Here is a 19,071-nt window from a genome sequence, read left to right on the forward strand (position 1 = left end):
CGCGTGTGATTTAGGGGAGTCGAATTAAGCGCATCACACGATCGCGATCGCATTCGCGACCAGGTCCATAATTAGTCGTCTTCCTGATCTCAGTGCAAGTTCGCTACCGCGCGCGAAACGGTCGTCAAATGAAGCTGCTGAAGCTAGAACCGGACTTTGGCAATCTTCCAACGGAGGTGAGTCCGCGGAAGGTGATCGTAGCCTCATTTCCCTTACCAACGGTTTCTTTTCCACGTGCAGCTGTTGGTGCAGATCTTCAAGTACTTGTGCGTGAGCGATCGCGGTGCCGCCAGCTACACCTGCTGGAAATGGTACGAAGCGTCCAAGTACCTTGGGTTCGCCCGCCAGATGTGTCTGCATCTGGTTGGGGTGGAGTTTGACGACTGTAAGCCGCCGGTAGCGGACCTGCTGATGAGTCCGCACGTTTATCCGGTGCTCAAGCTGACCCGCGTACGCATGCAGCAGTCCGTCAACAGCCAGTTTTGGCTGGACTTTGGGCCGGCTGTGTACGAGATCACCTTTGAGAAGTGCATGATTTGGCGGGAGCGGATTATCGCTGTGTTTAAGCACTTGAAGAATTTGCGGACGGCACGGTTTGTGGAGTGTGACTTGCTGAGGGATGACCTGTTCAAGGATTGGAAGTTTTTCGAGAACGGGCTGATGGACCTTCGGTTTCATAGTATTGTTACGTTGAGCCTGGCTAAGAATAACTTTACGGAGTTGCAGTTCGGAGCGATCGTGGAGATGATGCCGAACTTGACTTCGCTGAACTTGTCCAACTGCTTCAGCTACGTTGATTCGGTCAGCAAGACTCACATGCTGAACTGCATCCAGAAGTTTGTTGAGGAGAGACAGACCAAGCTGAAGAGTTTAAACTTGAGTGGAATATCTGTGGATGATCTTTTCCTAGCAGGACTCAACAAATGCCAAGATCTTCGTCTGCAAAGTTTGAGTCTGACCTACTTGGAAAAGATGCCTCACCGTAATCCAGCTATCGTAACGCTTCTGCGCCAGCAAACCGACATGGAATACCTGGACCTCTCCCAATCAATTGGTATTACGGACTTTTGCCTCGATCAGATCGTCCGCAACATGGTCAAGATAAGGGAACTCAACCTATCCGGCTGTTGGGGCATCTGTGACTACGGAGTTTCCCAAGTCTTCAAGCTACAACATCTGGAGAAGCTGCACTTGTCCAAGTGTCGAATCACGAAGCAAGCAATCATGGAAGGTTCCGGCAGCAAATACCGAAAGAACCTTAAGGAGTTCTACCTCGAACAGATTGCAACGTTGGACGAAGAGTGCATCGTACGGGTGGGCGCCAACTTTGACAATCTGACTGTGCTCAACATTGGCGGTTCTTCGTCCTGTATGACGGACTGGTCGGCGCAGTACATCTTCCGGAATTTAAGCGCCCTGCGGGATATGAATATCGAGCGAAGTACCAAGGTAAGGTTATGTCAGATTTTCCTCCCCTAAGTGCTCGTCTGGTACTTAAGCCACCACGACCTGTACTCTCGAGTGCATTCTTTACCGCGATCGCGATCGATCAGAACAGTATTGTAGCCACCAATAAGTGTTCCATGATGCGATCGAGGTGTCCGGGGTCGGACTTCGCCCTGCTACCAACTGAAGTAAGTCATGGCCGAACTCTTCAACGTGGCCCCGCAAGCTCTAACTGATCTACCCTTCCCCGCGCGTCCAGCTATTAGTGAAGATCTTCAAGTACCTCCCGCAGGCCGATCGCACCTCGGCGGGTTTTACCTGTTGGCACTGGTACGAGGCGTCCACGTATCTAGGATTCGCCCAGGAACGGTGTCTACACTTGGTGGGCGTCGAGTTCGATGACTTTAAGCCGCCAGTCTCGGAGCTGCTGCTGAGTTACCATTGCTATCCGGTGATCAAGCTGACGCGGGTCAAACTAAACGTGTACAGCAAGTTTTGGGGAATTTTTGGGGAGTTTATACGGGATATAACGTTTGAAAAGTGTATGATCTGGAGGGAGCGGATTATTTCGGTGTTCAAGTTCATGCCAAACTTGCAGGTGGCGCGGTTTGTCGAGTGTGACTTGCTGAGGGATGACCTGTTCAAGAATTGGAAGTTCTTCGAGAATGGAGTTGTGAACGTGTACTTTGACAGCGTTCTGCATTTGAGTTTGGCGCGAAATAACTTCAGCGTGTTACAGTTCAGCACCATGGTCGAGATGATGCCTAACTTGAGGGCGGTAGACTTCTCCAACTGCTTCCGTAACGTCGATGTTACCAAGAAGACGCAGTTGTTGAACTGTATTTTGACGTTCATTCAGCATCGGCAGAACGATTTGAAGGAGCTGAACTTGATCGGCGCTCCGGTAGACGATATCTTCCTACGAGGCATGGTGAACGCTAGAGGATTGTCCCTGGAAAGCTTTAGCTTGACCTACTTGGAGAAACTGCCTCAGCGAAAGCCAGCGATCATCGATCTTCTCCGGGAACAAAACGAGATTCGAACGCTTGATCTTTCGCTATCTGCGGGCATCACCGACTACTGTTTAGAGCAGGTCGTACGGAACATGCCCGGATTAACTGTGCTAAAGATTGCCGGATGTAGTGGAGTCTCGGATTACGGGATCATGCAGATTTTCAAGCTTCGTCAGTTGAATGTTCTGGATCTATCCAAGTGTCGCTTTACAAAGCGCGCGATCACCGACGGTACCAACGACAATAACAAACCCCCGTTGAACGAACTCGTTCTAGAACTGCTGAATCCCCTCGATGACGAGTGCATCATCAAGATCGGATCCAGCTTTAAAAATCTAACTGTTTTGAGCATGGCAGGGTCAGCGTCCTGCATGACAGATTGCGCCCTTCAACACATCTTCCTTCATCTCACAAGTCTCGAACATATTAACCTAGAGAGAAGTACTAAGGTCGACTACCTCCAATCACCCTAGTTACCCTCGATCAGCCAACTCTTACCTTCTCCCACAGCTCACGGACGCCGGCTTCACCGGCATCGACCTGCCCCAGAAGACGTTCGCCATCTGGGACATCGCGGAGACGTTCTCGATTGACCGGCTCCGGAAGCTGCGCATCCTGAAGGTTTCGGGCTGCTACAAGATCACCGATTTTGCCCTGCGGTACTCGTTCCGCTTCATGGAACTGAAGGAGCTCAGCCTATCCCGGTGTCACCAGGTAGGGGCGCGATCGCCGGTCACTGAACCCAACTAACTGAGCTTCTACCTTCCGCAGATCACTAAGCAAGGCATGGAAAAGCTCGTGACGAGCTGTCCGGCGCTGGAGTACCTGGACCTGAGCGAGTGTCCCCAGATCAACGACTACTGCGTGGAGTTGATAGCGCAGAACTTGAAACGGCTCAGCACGCTCAAGCTGGCAAACTGTCCGCTGGTGAGCGACGTGGCGTTAGGATTTTTGGCGCAGTATTGCAAGAATTTGAAGGTACGTGCGGATGGTCTTTGGGACGAGTTTGAGTTGGGAATAATGTTGGTCCTGGTCGTTTCAGTACCTGTACGTGCGAGGATGTCACAAACTGCCCCCGGATATTATGGAGCGTTTGGCGAAGATCACCACACTCAGACAGGTGTACAAATCTTGAGTTGGAAAAAAAGGTTTTGCTTTGTTCTGTAAAATTAAATGTGATACAAATAAAAACCTGATAATCTATCGAAAATGTTATTTAATTCTATCACAACGTCCGTATTTTTCAAAAAAATTCCAAACAGCGAAATCTAACGGCAAAATGAGTTTATTGAACCCGGAAGTATGCAACCCCACTAAACACAGCCGGCATCAACCTAGCGTAACGCCCCAGCTGACATAACCTCAAAAATAGGCGTGGCGCCAACGCGCAAACTGTTTGTACACAACGACCGAACAGAAGATCGTTGATCTTGGCACGCGTTTGTTCGTGCGAAAACAAAGACGCATTCGTATCTTCGAAACTTCGGGATATTTTTACCTATCGATTAACGCGATCAAGTTATGCCATTGTACCTTTTGCCACCAACCGAGAAGGATCGTTCGCGCGATAGCTCTCCGTTGAAGGAAAGAAGGATCGTTTAGGCCTACCCCGTTTATTTACAGCGGCACGATGATGGACTTTTTCATAGCCAACAACCACGTGGAGAAACCCAAGGAGGAGGAACCTGAGCCCGAACCGGAAACCACCGGCTTCCACGACCTTCCGATGGAGGTGAGTAAAGAAAACTGCGTCGCAGAATTTTGTACTCATCTTTGTACTTTTAGCTGCTGTTGAAGATCATGAAGATGGTCAGCTTGGACGATCGCGTCGCCGCTGGGCAGACCTGTCGCCGATGGTTGGAGGCGTCGCACTACTACACCCCGTTCAACGAGAAGCTGGTGTTTCGCTTCTCGAACATTAACTTTTGCGACAATGAGCCACCGATCAAGAACTTTATACAGGCGTTCCGCATCTTTCCGAGGATCGAGTTGAGCTCGGTGACGTTCTACGGGAACAGTGACTTTTGGCCGGATTTTGGGGAGTTTGTGCTCGAGTTAAGCTTCCGGAACTGCCTGATTCGGGACACGGAGTTGGCGTGGGCGTTGCAGCACGTGCCAAACCTGCGCAAGCTGCGGATCGAGTCGTGCGATGAGCTGTTCCGGATGTGGCAGTTCGACAAACAGTTCCACTGCTGTCAGTCGAACTTTGTGTTGGAGAAGCTGTTGGATGTCTCGGTGGCGAATAACGACTTTATGGATGAGAAACACTTCAACTGGATCATGACGATCGCTCCCAACATGGCCCATCTCGACATTTCCAACTGTTTCAAGATGGTTACAGCGGTACGGAGAGTCGCGATGGTCGAGCACATCATGCGGTTCATCAACAATCGTAGGTTTCAGCTGGAAACGCTCAAGTTTAGTGGTACCTTGTCGATCGACGACATCTGCTTGAGCACGTTGGCCATGCTGGACGGACTATGTCTGGAGAGCCTCAGCCTGACGTTCTGCGACAAAATACCCCCGGCGATCATCGATCTGCTGAGACGGCAACCCGAGCTGAAGATAACCCCCGCCCTGCAGTTCAAAGTTGGTAAAGTGAAGAAAACCATCCAAACGCCAGGCTTCATCAGCTTCCTCACCAGCCAACCCAACCTGGTCCACCTCGATCTTTCCTCTTCCCTCGGAGTGACCGACGAAGTCATGGAACTGATCACTACCACCCTAACGAAGCTAAAAACACTCAAACTACGCCGCTGTATCCTCATCACCGACGAGGGGATCATGGAAATTGTCAAGCTAGAACGCCTCGAAGTTCTTGACCTGTCCAACTGCGAACGAATCTCCGACCGAGCCATGTTCAACGGCGTGATCGGTCGCAGAATGAAGAATCTCCAAGAACTTTACCTGTGCGAACTGCCCAGCCTAAGCGACTACTCGCTCATCCAGGTTACGCTCAACTTTGACAAAATTCAAATCCTTGATCTCAGCAGTTCTCCGAACGCCGCGACGGACGCAACCCTGCAGTACATCAACTTCTACCTGCTACACCTGCGCAAGCTGATTCTGTACTGTTGCACGAAGGTGACGGACGCTGGCCTGACGGGGATCGACCTGCCGTACAACCCGCTCGAAATTTGGGACATTTCCGAGTCGTTCGCGATAGATCGCATCTTCAAGCTGCGCACGCTGGTCCTCACCGGGTGCTACAAGATCACCGATCTTGCCCTGCAGAAAGGGTTCAGCTTTGGCGAGCTGAAGGAACTGCACCTGGCGCGGTGCTCGATGGTGAGTAACCTTCGTCTGCGATCATTCACTAGTTGCAAGTAGAGTTGACCTCTGCGATTCCCTTCCATGGTCGTGTTCACCCCGCGAACCACTCTGCTTCGACATTGATCGAGTTCAAAACCCCCATCTACTACTCCACAGCTCACCGAGGCCGGCATCGAGGCGCTCGTCACCAACAACAAGTCCATCGAGTACCTGGACCTCAGCGAATGCCCCAACATGAACGACCACTGCATCGACCTTATCACGGCCAATCTGAAGCGGCTCAAAACGCTCAAGGTCAACAAGTGCCCCATGCTGACGGACGACAGTCTGTACTTTGTCAGCGTCAACTGCCACTACCTGAAGGTATCGTATTCGTCAGATTTGGTGGGCTAACAGGGTAACCCTTTTAATGGCGTAAAGTTTCATTACAGCACATTTCGCTAGCCGGATGCTTCAAGCTGAACCGGGTCGAGGAGCGGTTACAAGCGGCGATCCCCACGCTCAAGACGATCAACAACAAGTAGTCGTAGTAGGCGTCTTCTCTTTTTTTGTTTTTGTGATGTCCTATGAATAGAAGTTTCTAAATATAACCCCCCAGGCGTGTGTCTCTGTCGTCGATATCACAGTCACAACAAATACCGATCGGGGGTGATGCAACCTGATCGCGTCACATCATCGGCGATCGAAAGTGTGCCAAGTTTGTGGTCGCGTACTCAACTTTCACGTTCAATGACCAACGTGGGTTTGTTGACAAACAACGACGCCATGATCGGTTTTTGGACAAACACAAAATTCAAAATGGCGCCTTCGGCGTGGCGATCGCGATCGCGAGTTTCCGCGAGTATTTTTATTCCTTGGTTGGTGGTTACAGCGGTCGGACGGGTATCTTAAAGGGTTGTTGTGCAAGATGGAGATGATGATGGAGAGTTACTTTAATCTGCATTACTATGGGTATGGAATGGGTGAGCTGGGGTTTGATTCGGACGACGAAGATATGGAAGAGGAAGAGGAGAAGATCGTGGAACCGGTGAAGGAAGAGGTCGAGAATCGAGAGTTTCCGTTCGATGACGATGTGTTTCAATACATCGCGAAGGCTCCGCGGGTTCGAGTTGGTTGGGACAATCTTCCAATGGAGGTAAGGAGGTAATGTTTGGATGACCCTCGGGCTCATGAACTCTCTCTCTTTCAGGTACTGATCCACGTCTTCACGTTCATCCGACCGAGTGATCGTAACTCGGCGGCTCTTACGTGTCGTCGTTGGTTTGAAGCCCTGCGTCATCCGCAGTTCCTGAACGCGACCTGCTTTCACTTCGAACGGATCGAGGTCTGCGACAGCAAGTCTCCGATCCAGATCTTCCTGGACAGCTTTCGGCACTTTACCAACATCAAGCTGACGCGGGTTCAGTTCAGCGGCCAAACGGCGTTCTGGGACTTCTTCGGAGTGTACATCCGCGAGATAACGTTCGACAACTGCGCACTAACCAAGCCAAAACTCTGCAACATCGTGGGCTGCCTGCCAAATTTAGAACGTCTCAATTTGATTGACTGCGACGAGCTGTTCAAGAGCTGGCACCCGGTAGACTTTCAAGACATGATCCTCTGCAAGCGCCTTACCCACCTCGGTCTACGCAAGTGTAGCGCCTTCAACGAGGAGCACCTCAACTACCTGATCGCGATGGCCCCACGCATATCGTCCCTCGAGATCTCCAAGTGTCTCAAGGAGCTCGACCCAAACCAGCGCGTCCAAATTCTGTCCCACATTCTGCGCATCCTAAAAAATTACAAGCACCAGATGAAGTCGGTCAATTTTAGTTACACCATGTACGACGATCTGTTTCTCAAGCAATTCGCCGAGATTGAGAGCATGTCCCTGAGTACCATCAGTCTGTCCTTCTTCGCCCGAGCCCCCATCAAGGACCCCGGCATCATCGATGTTCTCCGGAAGCACACCAACTTGATCCACCTAGATCTAACATCCTTCCTAAACCTCACCGACTTTGCCCTGATCGAGATAGCCGATTCAATGCCCCTGTTGAAGACTCTCAAGCTCAACGGTTGCTGGCTCCTGACGGACTTTGGGATTGGCGAGATCCGAAGGCTCCGCAAGCTGACGATCCTGGACCTGTCGGATTGCGATCGTATCACCGACGAAGGCTTCATGAAGGCAATCATCGACAAGGGTCGGACCAACATGAGGGAGCTACACCTGAGTATGCTGCCCGGGATATCCGAGGGTATGATACTGAAAATCTGTCTGACGCTGGTGAATCTGACCGTGGTGGACTTTTGCGGGTCGAACTGTGTGAACGATACCTCGATTCAGTACATGTTTTCCTACTTGAGGATGCTGCGGGTCTTGCGGTTGAATGGGTGTGTTAAGGTTAGTATGGGAGCGAAGTTTGATACTCAATATTTTATTTGGTTTCAGTTATTTTTTTTATTAATTTATGAATCAAATTAGAAATAATGAATAATGGAGTCTAATTATTTAAATATCTAAATTATTAAATTATTAAATTATTAAATTATTAAATTATTAAATTATTAAATTATTAAATTATTAAATTATTAAATTATTAAATTATTAAATTATTAAATTATTAAATTATTAAATTATTAAATTATTAAATTATTAAATTATTAAATTATTAAATTATTAAATTATTAAATTATTAAATTATTGAATTATTAAATTATTAAATTATTAAATTATTAAATAATTAAATTATTAAATTATTAAATTATTAAAATATTAAATTATTAAATTATTAAATTATTAAATTATTAAATTATTAAAATATTAAAATATTAAATTATTAAATTATTAAATTATTAAATTATTAAATTATTAAATTATTAAATTATTAAATTATTAAATTTTTAAATTATTAAATTATTTAATTATTAAATTATTAAATTATTAAATTATTAAATTATTAAATTATTAAATTATTAAATTATTAAATTATTAAATTATTAAATTATTAAATTATTTAATTATTTAATTATTAAATTATTAAATTATTAAATTATTAAATTATTAAATTATTAAATTATTAAATTATTAAATTATTAAATTATTAAATTAATAAATTATTAAATTATTAAATTATTAAATTATTAAATTATTAAATTATTAAATTATTAAATTATTAAATTATTAAATTATTAAATTATTAAATTATTAAATTATTAAATTATTAAATTATAAAATTATTAAATTATTAAATTATTAAATTATTAAATTATTAAATTATTAAATTATTAAATTATTAAATTATTAAATTATTAAATTATTAAATTATTAAATTATTAAATTATTAAATTATTAAATTATTAAATTATTAAATTATTAAATTATTAAATTATTAAATTATTAAATTATTAAATTATTAAATTATTAAATTATTAAATTATTAAATTATTAAATTATTAAATTATTAAATTATTAAATTATTAAATTATTAAATTATTAAATTATTAAATTATTAAATTATTAAATTATTAAATTATTAAATTATTAAATTATTAAATTATTAAATTATTAAATTATTAAATTATTAAATTATTAAATTATTAAATTATTAAATTATTACATTATTAAATTATTATATTATTAAATTATTAAATTATTAAATTATTTAATTATTAAATTATTAAATTATTAAATTATTAAATTATTAAATTATTAAATTATTAAATTATTAAATTATTAAATTATTAAATTATTAAATTATTAAATTATTAAATTATTAAATTATTAAATTATTAAATTATTAAATTATTAAATTATTAATTATTAAATTATTAAATTATTAAATTATTAAATTATTAAATTATTAAATTATTAAATTATTAAATTATTAAATTATTAAATTATTAAATTATTAAATTATTAAATTATTAAATTAATAAATTATTAAATTATTAAATTATTAAATTATTAAATTATTAAATTATTAAATTATTAAATTATTAAATTATTAAATTATTAAATTATTAAATTATTAAATTATTAAATTATTAAATTATTAAATTATTAAATTATTAAATTATTAAATTATTAAATTATTAAATTATTAAATTATTAAATTATTAAATTATTAAATTATTAAATTATTAAATTATTAAATTATTAAACTATTAAATTGTTAAATTATTGAATTATTAAATTATTAATCATTAAATTATTAAATTATTAAATAATTAAATTATTAAATTATCAAATTATTAAATTATTAAATTATTAAATCATTAAATTATTAAATTATTAAATTATTAAAATATTAAAATATTAAATTATTAAATTATTAAATTATTAAATTATTAAATTATTAAATTATTAAATTATTAAATTATTAAATTATTAAATTATTAAATTATTAAATTATTAAATTATTAAATTATTAAATTATTAAATTATTAAATTATTAAATTATTAAATTATTAAATTATTGAATTATTAAATTATTAAATTATTAAATTATTAAATAATTAAATTATTAAATTATTAAATTATTAAAATATTAAATTATTAAATTATTAAATTATTAAATTATTAAATTATTAAATTATTAAATTATTAAATTATTAAATTATTAAATTATTAAATTATTAAATTATTAAATTATTAAATTATTAAATTTTTAAATTATTAAATTATTTAATTATTAAATTATTAAATTATTAAATTATTAAATTATTAAATTATTAAATTATTAAATTATTAAATTATTAAATTATTTAATTATTAAATTATTAAATTATTAAATTATTAAATTATTAAATTATTAAATTATTAAATTATTAAATTATTAAATTAATAAATTATTAAATTATTAAATTATTAAATTATTAAATTATTAAATTATTGAATTATTAAATTATTAAATTATTAAATTATTAAATTATTAAATTATTAAATTATTAAATTATTAAAATATTAAATTATTAAATTATTAAATTATTAAATTATTAAATTATTAAATTATTAAATTATTAAATTATTAAATTATTAAATTATTAAATTATTAAATTATTAAATTATTAAATTATTAAATTATTAAATTATTAAATTATTAAATTATTTAATTATTTAATTATTAAATTATTAAATTATTAAATTATTAAATTATTAAATTATTAAATTATTAAATTATTAAATTATTAAATTATTAAATTAATAAATTATTAAATTATTAAATTATTAAATTATTAAATTATTAAATTATTAAATTATTAAATTATTAAATTATTAAATTATTAAATTATTAAATTATTAAATTATTAAATTATTAAATTATTAAATTATTAAATTATTAAATTATTAAATTATTAAATTATTAAATTATTAAATTATTAAATTATTAAATTATTAAATTATTAAATTATTAAATTATTAAATTATTAAATTATTAAATTATTAAATTATTAAATTATTAAATTATTAAATTATTAAATTATTAAATTATTAAATTATTAAATTATTAAATTATTAAATTATTAAATTATTAAATTATTAAATTATTAAATTAGGCCGATGAAAATATTTAAAAAAGTTTTTGTCCCTCGGCCCTGGCCAAGGTCAAGGGGGGGGCAAAAAAATAAAAAAATATAAAAATTTTTATAACAAGCCATAGTCTTCACATTTAAATGAAAAAAGTGTTTTAAAATGCATTTTACACTAGTTCAGTTGTTTTGCAATCATTAGTTTTCAAAAAATCTAAGATCTGACAAAAACAAAAATTGTGTCGAAAAAAAAGATTTTGCATCGAAAATTTTCAAAAAATCTTAAGATTTTTTAATAAACCCAAACATGCTAAAAATGATTTTAAACGCAGGAGAATGTATTTTAATTTGATTTCAGTTGGTTGCACTTGAATTTTCATTGAAATTTTAAAGTTTATTGTAAAAAATTTTTTTATGCCCCCTGATTTTTCGGGCCAATTTTGAAGGGGGGGGTGACAAAAACTTTTAAAAATATTTGTACCAGCCTTATTGAATTATTAAATTATTAATTTATTAAATTATTAAATTATTACATTATTAAATTATTATATTATTAAATTATTAAATTATTAAATTATTTAATTATTAAATTATTAAATTATTAAATTATTAAATTATTAAATTATTAAATTATTAAATTATTAAATTATTAAATTATTAAATTATTAAATTATTAAATTATTAAATTATTAAATTATTAAATTATTAAATTATTAAATTATTAAATTATTAATTATTAAATTATTAAATTATTTAATTATTAAATTATTAAATTATTAAATTGTTAAATTATTAAATTATTAAATTAATAAATTATTAAATTATTATATTATTAAATTATTAAATTATTAAATTATTAAATTATTAAATTATTCCTTAATCATTTCCTCACAGATCTCCGACGCGGGCCTGACCGGCATCGACCTCGAGCGGCCCGCCATCGAGATCTGGAACGAGCAGCAAACCTTCTCGCTGGACATGCTCCAGGGCCTCCAGGAACTGCAAATTTCCGGCTGCTTCAAGGTCACGGACCTGGCCCTCACAACCTGCTTCAAGCTTGTCGAACTGCGCGAAATCAACCTGTCGCACTGCGTTAATGTGGGTTATTTTTTTCTTCTTGTGTTTCTACTCAATTTAAAAAAAGATTTTCTTCCCCACGCTTCACAGATCACCGACGAAGGCATCGAGGCCATGGTCCTGAACTGCCCCTCGCTGGAGGTGATGGATCTGAGCGATTGCCACCTGCTCAACGATCGTGCCATCGAACTAATCAGCAAACATCTGATCAGGTTGAAGGGTTTGAAGCTGTTGCGACTGCCGCTGCTCACTGCCGAAAGTATCTACGCGATTTTGACCAACTGCAAGCTGTTGAAGAACATCAATCTGAGGGGGTGCCACAAACTGCCACGGGACACGACCACGCTGCTGGGGAAGCTAAAGTCGCTGCGGAACTTGCCAAAGTATTGAACGGAATTCTGGGTGTTCACGATTGTGTGTTGAGAGAGTTGTGCCCGTCCTGTTACTGTCCCGTAGATTTTATTTGTTTGAAGCTTGTCACTAATAATTTCTATTATTTCTATTCCAGATATTTTTTATAAAGAGAAATGTTTAAATAAACGACTATTATACAAATCAAAGCAAATTCCTGAATTCTCGAGATAGTTTTTAAAAGGTCCTTAGCGCAAGTAAGGAACGCATGCGAGCGGAGTACATTTTCCACACACTGAAGGACTTTTACTGATTGACAACATGACTGTTCCAACAAAAACAATAAACGCAAAATTAAATTCAGTTTTTTTTGGATATGACTCGATTGAACATGATCTGTAGAGTTATAGTTATCGAAAATATAAAGTGTCGACTCTCTGGTTGTCAATAACTACGGAGGCCATCGAGACAGATAGAATAAGAATCCAAAAGCCGATTCGATAAGAATATCTAATATATATTATCTATGTAAAGCATGATCATCATTTTGAGATCATATCGACAACAATAAAGTATTTCCGTTAGGAATGAAATCAGAAGGACCGTCAAGATAGTGAAAAGTTGAGATAAAGAGGAATGGAGAAAAGAAAGCATCGAAGTATAAAGTTTAAAATTACTTAAGAATACTGGAGTTTTTTTTTTTTAAAAAAAAAAAAAGGTCCAATCAACCAAATTTCCAGTTTTTGCTTTTCGGGTGTTTTTAAAACCGCCTTGAGTCAGGGCTATTAAAAAACACCCAAAAAGCAAAAACTGAAAATTTGGTTTATTGGACCTTTTCAAAAAAAAAACTCCAGAAATCATCTACAGACGGAGGAAGAGTAAAGATTGACAATCAGTGAGCCGACTGTGGAGAATAAAGACAACTAAAGTCACATACCTAATGACGGTCACTGCTGAAACTTTGTACACCATATTCTTTTTTTTAAGTCATCTTTTTTTAAACGATTCTCGATTTACACATTTTTTTTAGGTCATGACTTAAAATGAGAATGTCTATGACTTAAATTGAGAATATGACTTAAATTAAGAATCATTGGGATTCGTAATTTGTCGGAGAATTTTCAAAATGTATCAATTGTATTTTATTTAGTTATGTTATAAAAACATTTAAGCATGGTTTTGGAACACCAAGGATGTTTTAGTCCATCCGAAACTTCCGGAAATTTTATGCAACAGGCTTACCAAAGAATCAAGTCGAAACTTCAAAATGTTGAAGACGGATCCTACTCAGACTACTTCAGTGAGTGTGGGCTACAGTACATTGTTCTAACAACTTATTGGGATGATCTGGGTCATCCAAGGACTCCCTGGAGTTAAGATCTGTGGGTCTACCGCCGTAACAAGCCAGAGGTCGACGGAACATATCCGCATAGCTTCAGTGAGTATGGTAGACTACTCCAGGGAGTCCTTGGATGACCCAAGACAGCCCAACAGATCAGCAAAGTAGTCTACCATACTCACTGAAGCTATGCGGGTATATTCCAGGGTCAAAATCCGTCGACCTCTGGCTTGTTACGGCGGTAGACCCACAGATCTTAACTGCAGAGAGTCCTTGGATGACCCAGGACATCCTAAAATATCAGCAAAGTAGTCTACCATACTCACTGTAGCTATACGGATATGTTCCGTGGTCAAAATCCGTCGACCTCTGGCTTGTTACGGCGGTAGACCCACAGATCTTGGATGACCCAGATCATCCCAATAAGTTGTTACAACAATGCACTGTAGCCTACCGCACTCACTGAAGCAGTCTGGGTAGGATCCGTTGTCAAAATTTTGAAGTTTCAACTTGTTTCTTTGGTTAGCCTGCTGCACAAAATTTCCGGATGTTTCGGATGGACTAGAACATCCCAGGTGTTCCAAAACCGTGCTAAAATGTTTTTATAACATAACTAAACAAAATACAATTGATACATTTTGAAAAAGTTCCGACAAATTACGAAATCCCAAAGATTCTTAATTTAGGTCATATTCTCAATTTAAGTCACGGATTTTCTTTTTTTAGCGATTCGAGATTTAAACACCCCCATTTCGTTGTGTAAATCAAGAATATGGTGCATCAATTTCGACGTCTTCGGAGTGGCTGCTTTTTCTCTTTTTTTGACGTCGCTCCACCATCGCCTGGTGGAGATTTGGACGGAATTGCGGCTAATGGAGATTTGGGCGGAATTGCAAATTTCGCAAGAGGTGGAAAATTTGTAACTATTGCTCCCAGATTTTATCCGCTCTCATTGCTTTTATTTTTCAATGATTTACATAACTCCCAGCTGCTGCTGCGTCAGCCGGTCCTGAAAGCTACAGTTTTAGCATTAAGACAGAAAAATTCAACAGTGTGAAGTTTGTTATGGAGTTTTTGATGATAACTAGAACCAAATGCAGCAATATCGGATTAAAATCCGACGCTAAATTGCAATTTCGAAAACTGTGATCGTTATTTTTCCAGCTGATCGAACAGAACCTGACACAAGGTTAAAGATCATAATGCTAATGCTAAAGGGGGCTAGTACCAGCCGGCTGGTAAAGCAATTTAAAATACAATTTCAAACAATAGCAAATGATGGATCTAACACGCCAAATACAGGCAAAATTGCGCGAGATAGAAAAAGAAAGATCAAGCCTCGTCGACGCTCTAATTGCGAAAATTTGCAATTCCACCAGAATCTCCATTAGCAACAATTCCGCACGAATCTCCACGAGCCAATGGTGGAGCAACGTCAAAAAAGAGAAAAAGCAGCCACTCCGAGAACGTCGAAGTCACAAGCAAAATCAAGAAGTTAACGATGTCTTCGAATATGTTACACATATCAACGATGCAAACGATCAAGAATCGTCGTCGTCGTCCGTAGAAGACGGTTTAAATGGAGCTGCCGACAGATCGAAAGTTCGTAATCGCGTGCACTTGGCGTGACGCTCTCGGTACTTGAATCCTACGTCCCGAACAGAGATGAAGTTTCATAATCAACATTGAATCCTTCAAAAAAATGCAGTCATCAAACCCAACACCACAAAAAACACAAACACAGAAAATTCATTCAACAAATTTATTCCACTAATTACAAAGTCGTCACCCGAACTGCTACTACTTCTCAACCTGCTTCGCACTTCCGCTGCTCGCCTCCTCCTGCACGATAACCTGCTTCAGCAAATCTTTCTTCTGCTCAAAGTAATCCCGGAACCACAAAATGTGCTCCCGCTTCTCGTGCGCACTGATAAAGTAATTCTTCGACAGCCCCACACAAACAAGCTCCATAAAGTGCCGGATGGGGCCCCGCTTCGGACACCACGGTTCCAGGTGGTCCTCGAGGAAGATGTGCTCGGTGAAGGACACCTTCGCCTCCTCGTCCAAGCCCTGCTCGTTGTTGATGGGGAATCGCCACAGTTTGCCCTGCTCCGTCCAGAGGGCCATCTTTTGGAAGTGGTTGGCCGGCGGGTGGGTGACCGCGAGGCGGAGTTCCCGCTCGTGCAGGGCATTCCAGGTCTTGAGGACGTCCGGACTTTCGCGCAACAGCGACGGATCGGTGAAGATGCCCAGCGGTTCTCCGTCGAACAACTTGACGCTGGCTCCCGTAGGAGGCGGTACAAGTGCCGTTAGCGGAGCTCGTTTTCGCTCGCGAGGTTCCCTCGCGTAATCTCCCCGATGTTCCTTCGAAGCCTTCTTCTCGATCGACTTCCTCACGACGTTGCTCCGGGTAAGCTTGACCTCCTCCTTTGCCGCGCCCTCCCGATCGACCTGCATACCGGTGATGACGTCGCTCAGACTGGACCCCTCCCCGCTTCCTCCGAGCAACTTGGCCAGCAGTTCCGCCTCCGTTTGCTTGGCATCTCCGCCCAGCGAACTCGCGACCTTCTTCGTAGCCTTCAGCAAATCCTTTGGCCGTTCATCGTCCGAGTCCGACTCCGAATCGGAATCCTTCTTGGCCTTCTTGCTGCCTCCCTTCTTCTGGCCGGCAGGTTGAGCCAGCTGAACCTTCTTCACGAGCTGGACCTCGTTGCCGGTGTTCATCATCGAGAGCAGCTCGTTGAGGCGACTCAGGGCGGCGGAAGGAGCGGCCGCGGGTTTCTGGTCATCTTTCGGTTGTTTTGGCTTACGCTGGCCATCGTCGTCCTTGGACGAGTCGGAGCAGAAGTTGGCGTTGGCCAGCAGCCGGGCCGTGCTGGAGCTCTTATGTAATCTGAGGAGGGAAGGCGATTTCAACGTTAATTTAAGTGCATTCAGAAGTAATTTAATTATACGAACCTGCTAATGTTTGAACGAACTAAATGAAACATTTTTCACTGTTTTTAGTGCTGTTTTTCAGAGAAAATATTAAACTTTTTGCACAAAACAGCACCCACTTCGCTCGTGGTTTTGTTTATTTACATGCGGTGAAATTTTCTAAACTGACGTCTGTCATGAACGCACGACGCGTGATTTTAGCCAGTGCACGTGTGATGAAGATTGCTCAACTTTTTGGTTAATTTTAGTGGCTCGTTACACTGATTCATGCAAATTTTTACATTGACGCCAACGGTTCAACGAAGCTTGGAAGGAACGCTGGAGTTTTTTTGAAGTCCATCAAACCTTTTTTTAATTTTGACTTTTTCTTTCTCTGGCAATCGTTTTCTAATTAAAAAAAATTTAATTGTTTTATTTTTTTAAATAAAATTCTGAATAGTTTAAAAAAACAGTAAAACCTGGTAAAACAAATAATTTTTGACTTTTTTTCTATTTTATAATTTTATAGATTAAAATTATTTTATAAATATCTCTTGATTTTTTTTAATTTTAATTTTTTTTTTCAAATATTGGATTTTAAAAAAAATTTGGAAGTTTTGGACTTTAAAAATTCATTTTAGGAATTTGAGAATTTATGAATTGAAGAATTTAAGAATTTAAGAATTTAAGAATTTAAGAATTTAAGAATTTAAGAATTTAAGAATTTAAGAATTTAAGAATTTAAGAATTTAAGAATTTAAGAATTTAAGAATTTAAGAATTTAAGAATTTAAGAATTTAAGAATTTAAGAATTTAAGAATTTAAGAATTTAAGAATTAAGAATTTAAGAATTTAAGAATTTAAGAATTTAAGAATTTAAGAATTTGAGAATTTAAGAATTTAAGAATTTAAGAATTTAAGAATTTAAGAATTTAAGAATTTAAGAATTTAAGAATTTAAGAATTTAAGAATTTAAGAATTTAAGAATTTAAGAATTTAATAATTTAAGAATTTAAGAATTTAAGAATTTAAGAATTTAAGAATTTAAGAATTTAAGAATTTAAGAATTTAAGAATTTAAGAATTTAAGAATTTAAGAATTTAAGAATTTAAGAATTTAAGAATTTAAGAATTTAAGAATTTAAGAATTTAAGAATTTAAGAATTTAAGAATTTAAGAATTTAAGAATTTAAGAATTTAAGAATTTAAGAATTTAAGAATTTAAGAATTTAAGAATTTAAGAATTTAAGAATTTAAGAATTTAAGAATTTAAGAATTTAAGAATTTAAGAATTTAAGAATTTAAGAATTTAAGAATTTAAGAATTTAAGAATTTAAGAATTTAAGAATTTAAGAATTTAAGAATTTGAGAATTTAAGAATTTAAGAATTTAAGAATTTAAGAATTTAAGAATTTAAGAATTTAAGAATTTAAGAATTTAAGAATTTAAGAATTTAAGAATTAAAAAAATTAAGAATTTGAAGGTTTAAAAATTTATAAATTTAAGAATTTAAGTATTCAAGAATTTAAGAATTTAAGTTTTAGTAATTGATTTTTTAATTCAAGAGATTAATTTTTTTTCATTTCATAATTTTTAACTTAATTTTTAAGCCTTAACATTTTTGTATTTTCATTTTAGAATTCTTTATTGATTCATTGGTTTTTTTTTCAATATTTTTTTTTCTTAATATTAATTTTATGAGCTTTTCAATGCTACAATTTTATTTTTTTCGAATTTTAGATCTTTGGATTTATTTTTTTTTTTAATTTTTGAGTGTGAATAATTTTAAATTTTGATTTTATTTAAGTGTAAACCGCAACCAAGGAAGTTGCCGTCTTCTTACCCCAAAATTATCAATCTTACGGACCCAATCCTGCAACAATCCGATAGTAAAAAATTTCAAATTATGTTGTAATAAATTTGTGTACAGGAATGAATCAAAAATTGAGGATACTAAAATGTCTGTAACAAAAATCTTGGTGCAAAATCTCTGGTTGATGCGCACCGTTAATTTTTCAATTTTTATTTACTTTAATTTTTAATTTCTTAAAATTTCTGAAGATTTCATTATCCGAGGATTTATGGAAAAAAAAATTTTTTACCGTTTCTTGTGTTTTTTAAAATGGAGTTTTGCGTTCCTTCCGAGCTC

The 19,071-nt window shown here is 36.2% G+C and overlaps 4 protein-coding genes across 5 annotated transcripts; 3 read left to right on the forward strand and 1 right to left on the reverse strand.

Moving 5' to 3' along the window:
* Positions 1–44: 44 nt before the first annotated feature.
* Positions 45–3,662, forward strand: LOC120428652 (uncharacterized). The gene is made up of 6 exons (XM_039593698.2): positions 45–176; positions 241–1,449; positions 1,706–2,908; positions 2,970–3,173; positions 3,231–3,437; positions 3,502–3,662. The coding sequence occupies exons 1-6, from the start codon at positions 129–131 to the stop codon at positions 3,592–3,594; spliced, it is 2,964 nt and encodes a 987-aa protein (XP_039449632.1). The 5' UTR covers positions 45–128; the 3' UTR covers positions 3,595–3,662.
* A 184-nt stretch (positions 3,663–3,846) lies between these two features.
* Positions 3,847–6,322, forward strand: LOC120428648 (dynein regulatory complex subunit 6-like). Of its 2 annotated transcripts, none has more exons than XM_039593695.2 (4): positions 3,847–4,191; positions 4,245–5,747; positions 5,889–6,095; positions 6,153–6,322. In XM_039593695.2, the coding sequence occupies exons 1-4, from the start codon at positions 4,090–4,092 to the stop codon at positions 6,174–6,176; spliced, it is 1,836 nt and encodes a 611-aa protein (XP_039449629.1). In that variant the 5' UTR covers positions 3,847–4,089; the 3' UTR covers positions 6,177–6,322. The 2 variants fall into 2 exon arrangements, with proteins under 2 accessions (XP_039449629.1, XP_039449628.1); XM_039593694.2 differs by having other exon boundaries at positions 3,849–4,191; positions 6,164–6,322.
* Positions 6,323–6,471: 149 nt separating this feature from the next.
* On the forward strand, positions 6,472–13,354 carry LOC120428647 (F-box/LRR-repeat protein 7-like). Its single transcript, XM_039593693.2, has 5 exons — positions 6,472–6,867; positions 6,922–8,112; positions 12,135–12,338; positions 12,408–12,700; positions 12,826–13,354. Exons 1-5 carry the CDS (start codon positions 6,640–6,642, stop codon positions 12,836–12,838), a joined length of 1,929 nt encoding a protein of 642 aa, XP_039449627.1. The 5' UTR covers positions 6,472–6,639; the 3' UTR covers positions 12,839–13,354.
* Positions 13,355–15,755: 2,401 nt separating this feature from the next.
* On the reverse strand, positions 15,756–17,124 carry LOC120428653 (28S ribosomal protein S31, mitochondrial). The gene is made up of 2 exons (XM_039593700.2): positions 16,966–17,124; positions 15,756–16,900 (listed from the first exon to the last, which is right to left on the reverse strand). The coding sequence occupies exons 1-2, from the start codon at positions 16,995–16,997 to the stop codon at positions 15,808–15,810; spliced, it is 1,125 nt and encodes a 374-aa protein (XP_039449634.1). The 5' UTR covers positions 16,998–17,124; the 3' UTR covers positions 15,756–15,807.
* Positions 17,125–19,071: the final 1,947 nt, after the last annotated feature.

Source organism: Culex pipiens, chromosome 2 (genome assembly GCF_016801865.2).
Source record: "Culex pipiens pallens isolate TS chromosome 2, TS_CPP_V2, whole genome shotgun sequence".
Lineage (NCBI taxonomy): Eukaryota > Metazoa > Arthropoda > Insecta > Diptera > Culicidae > Culex > Culex pipiens.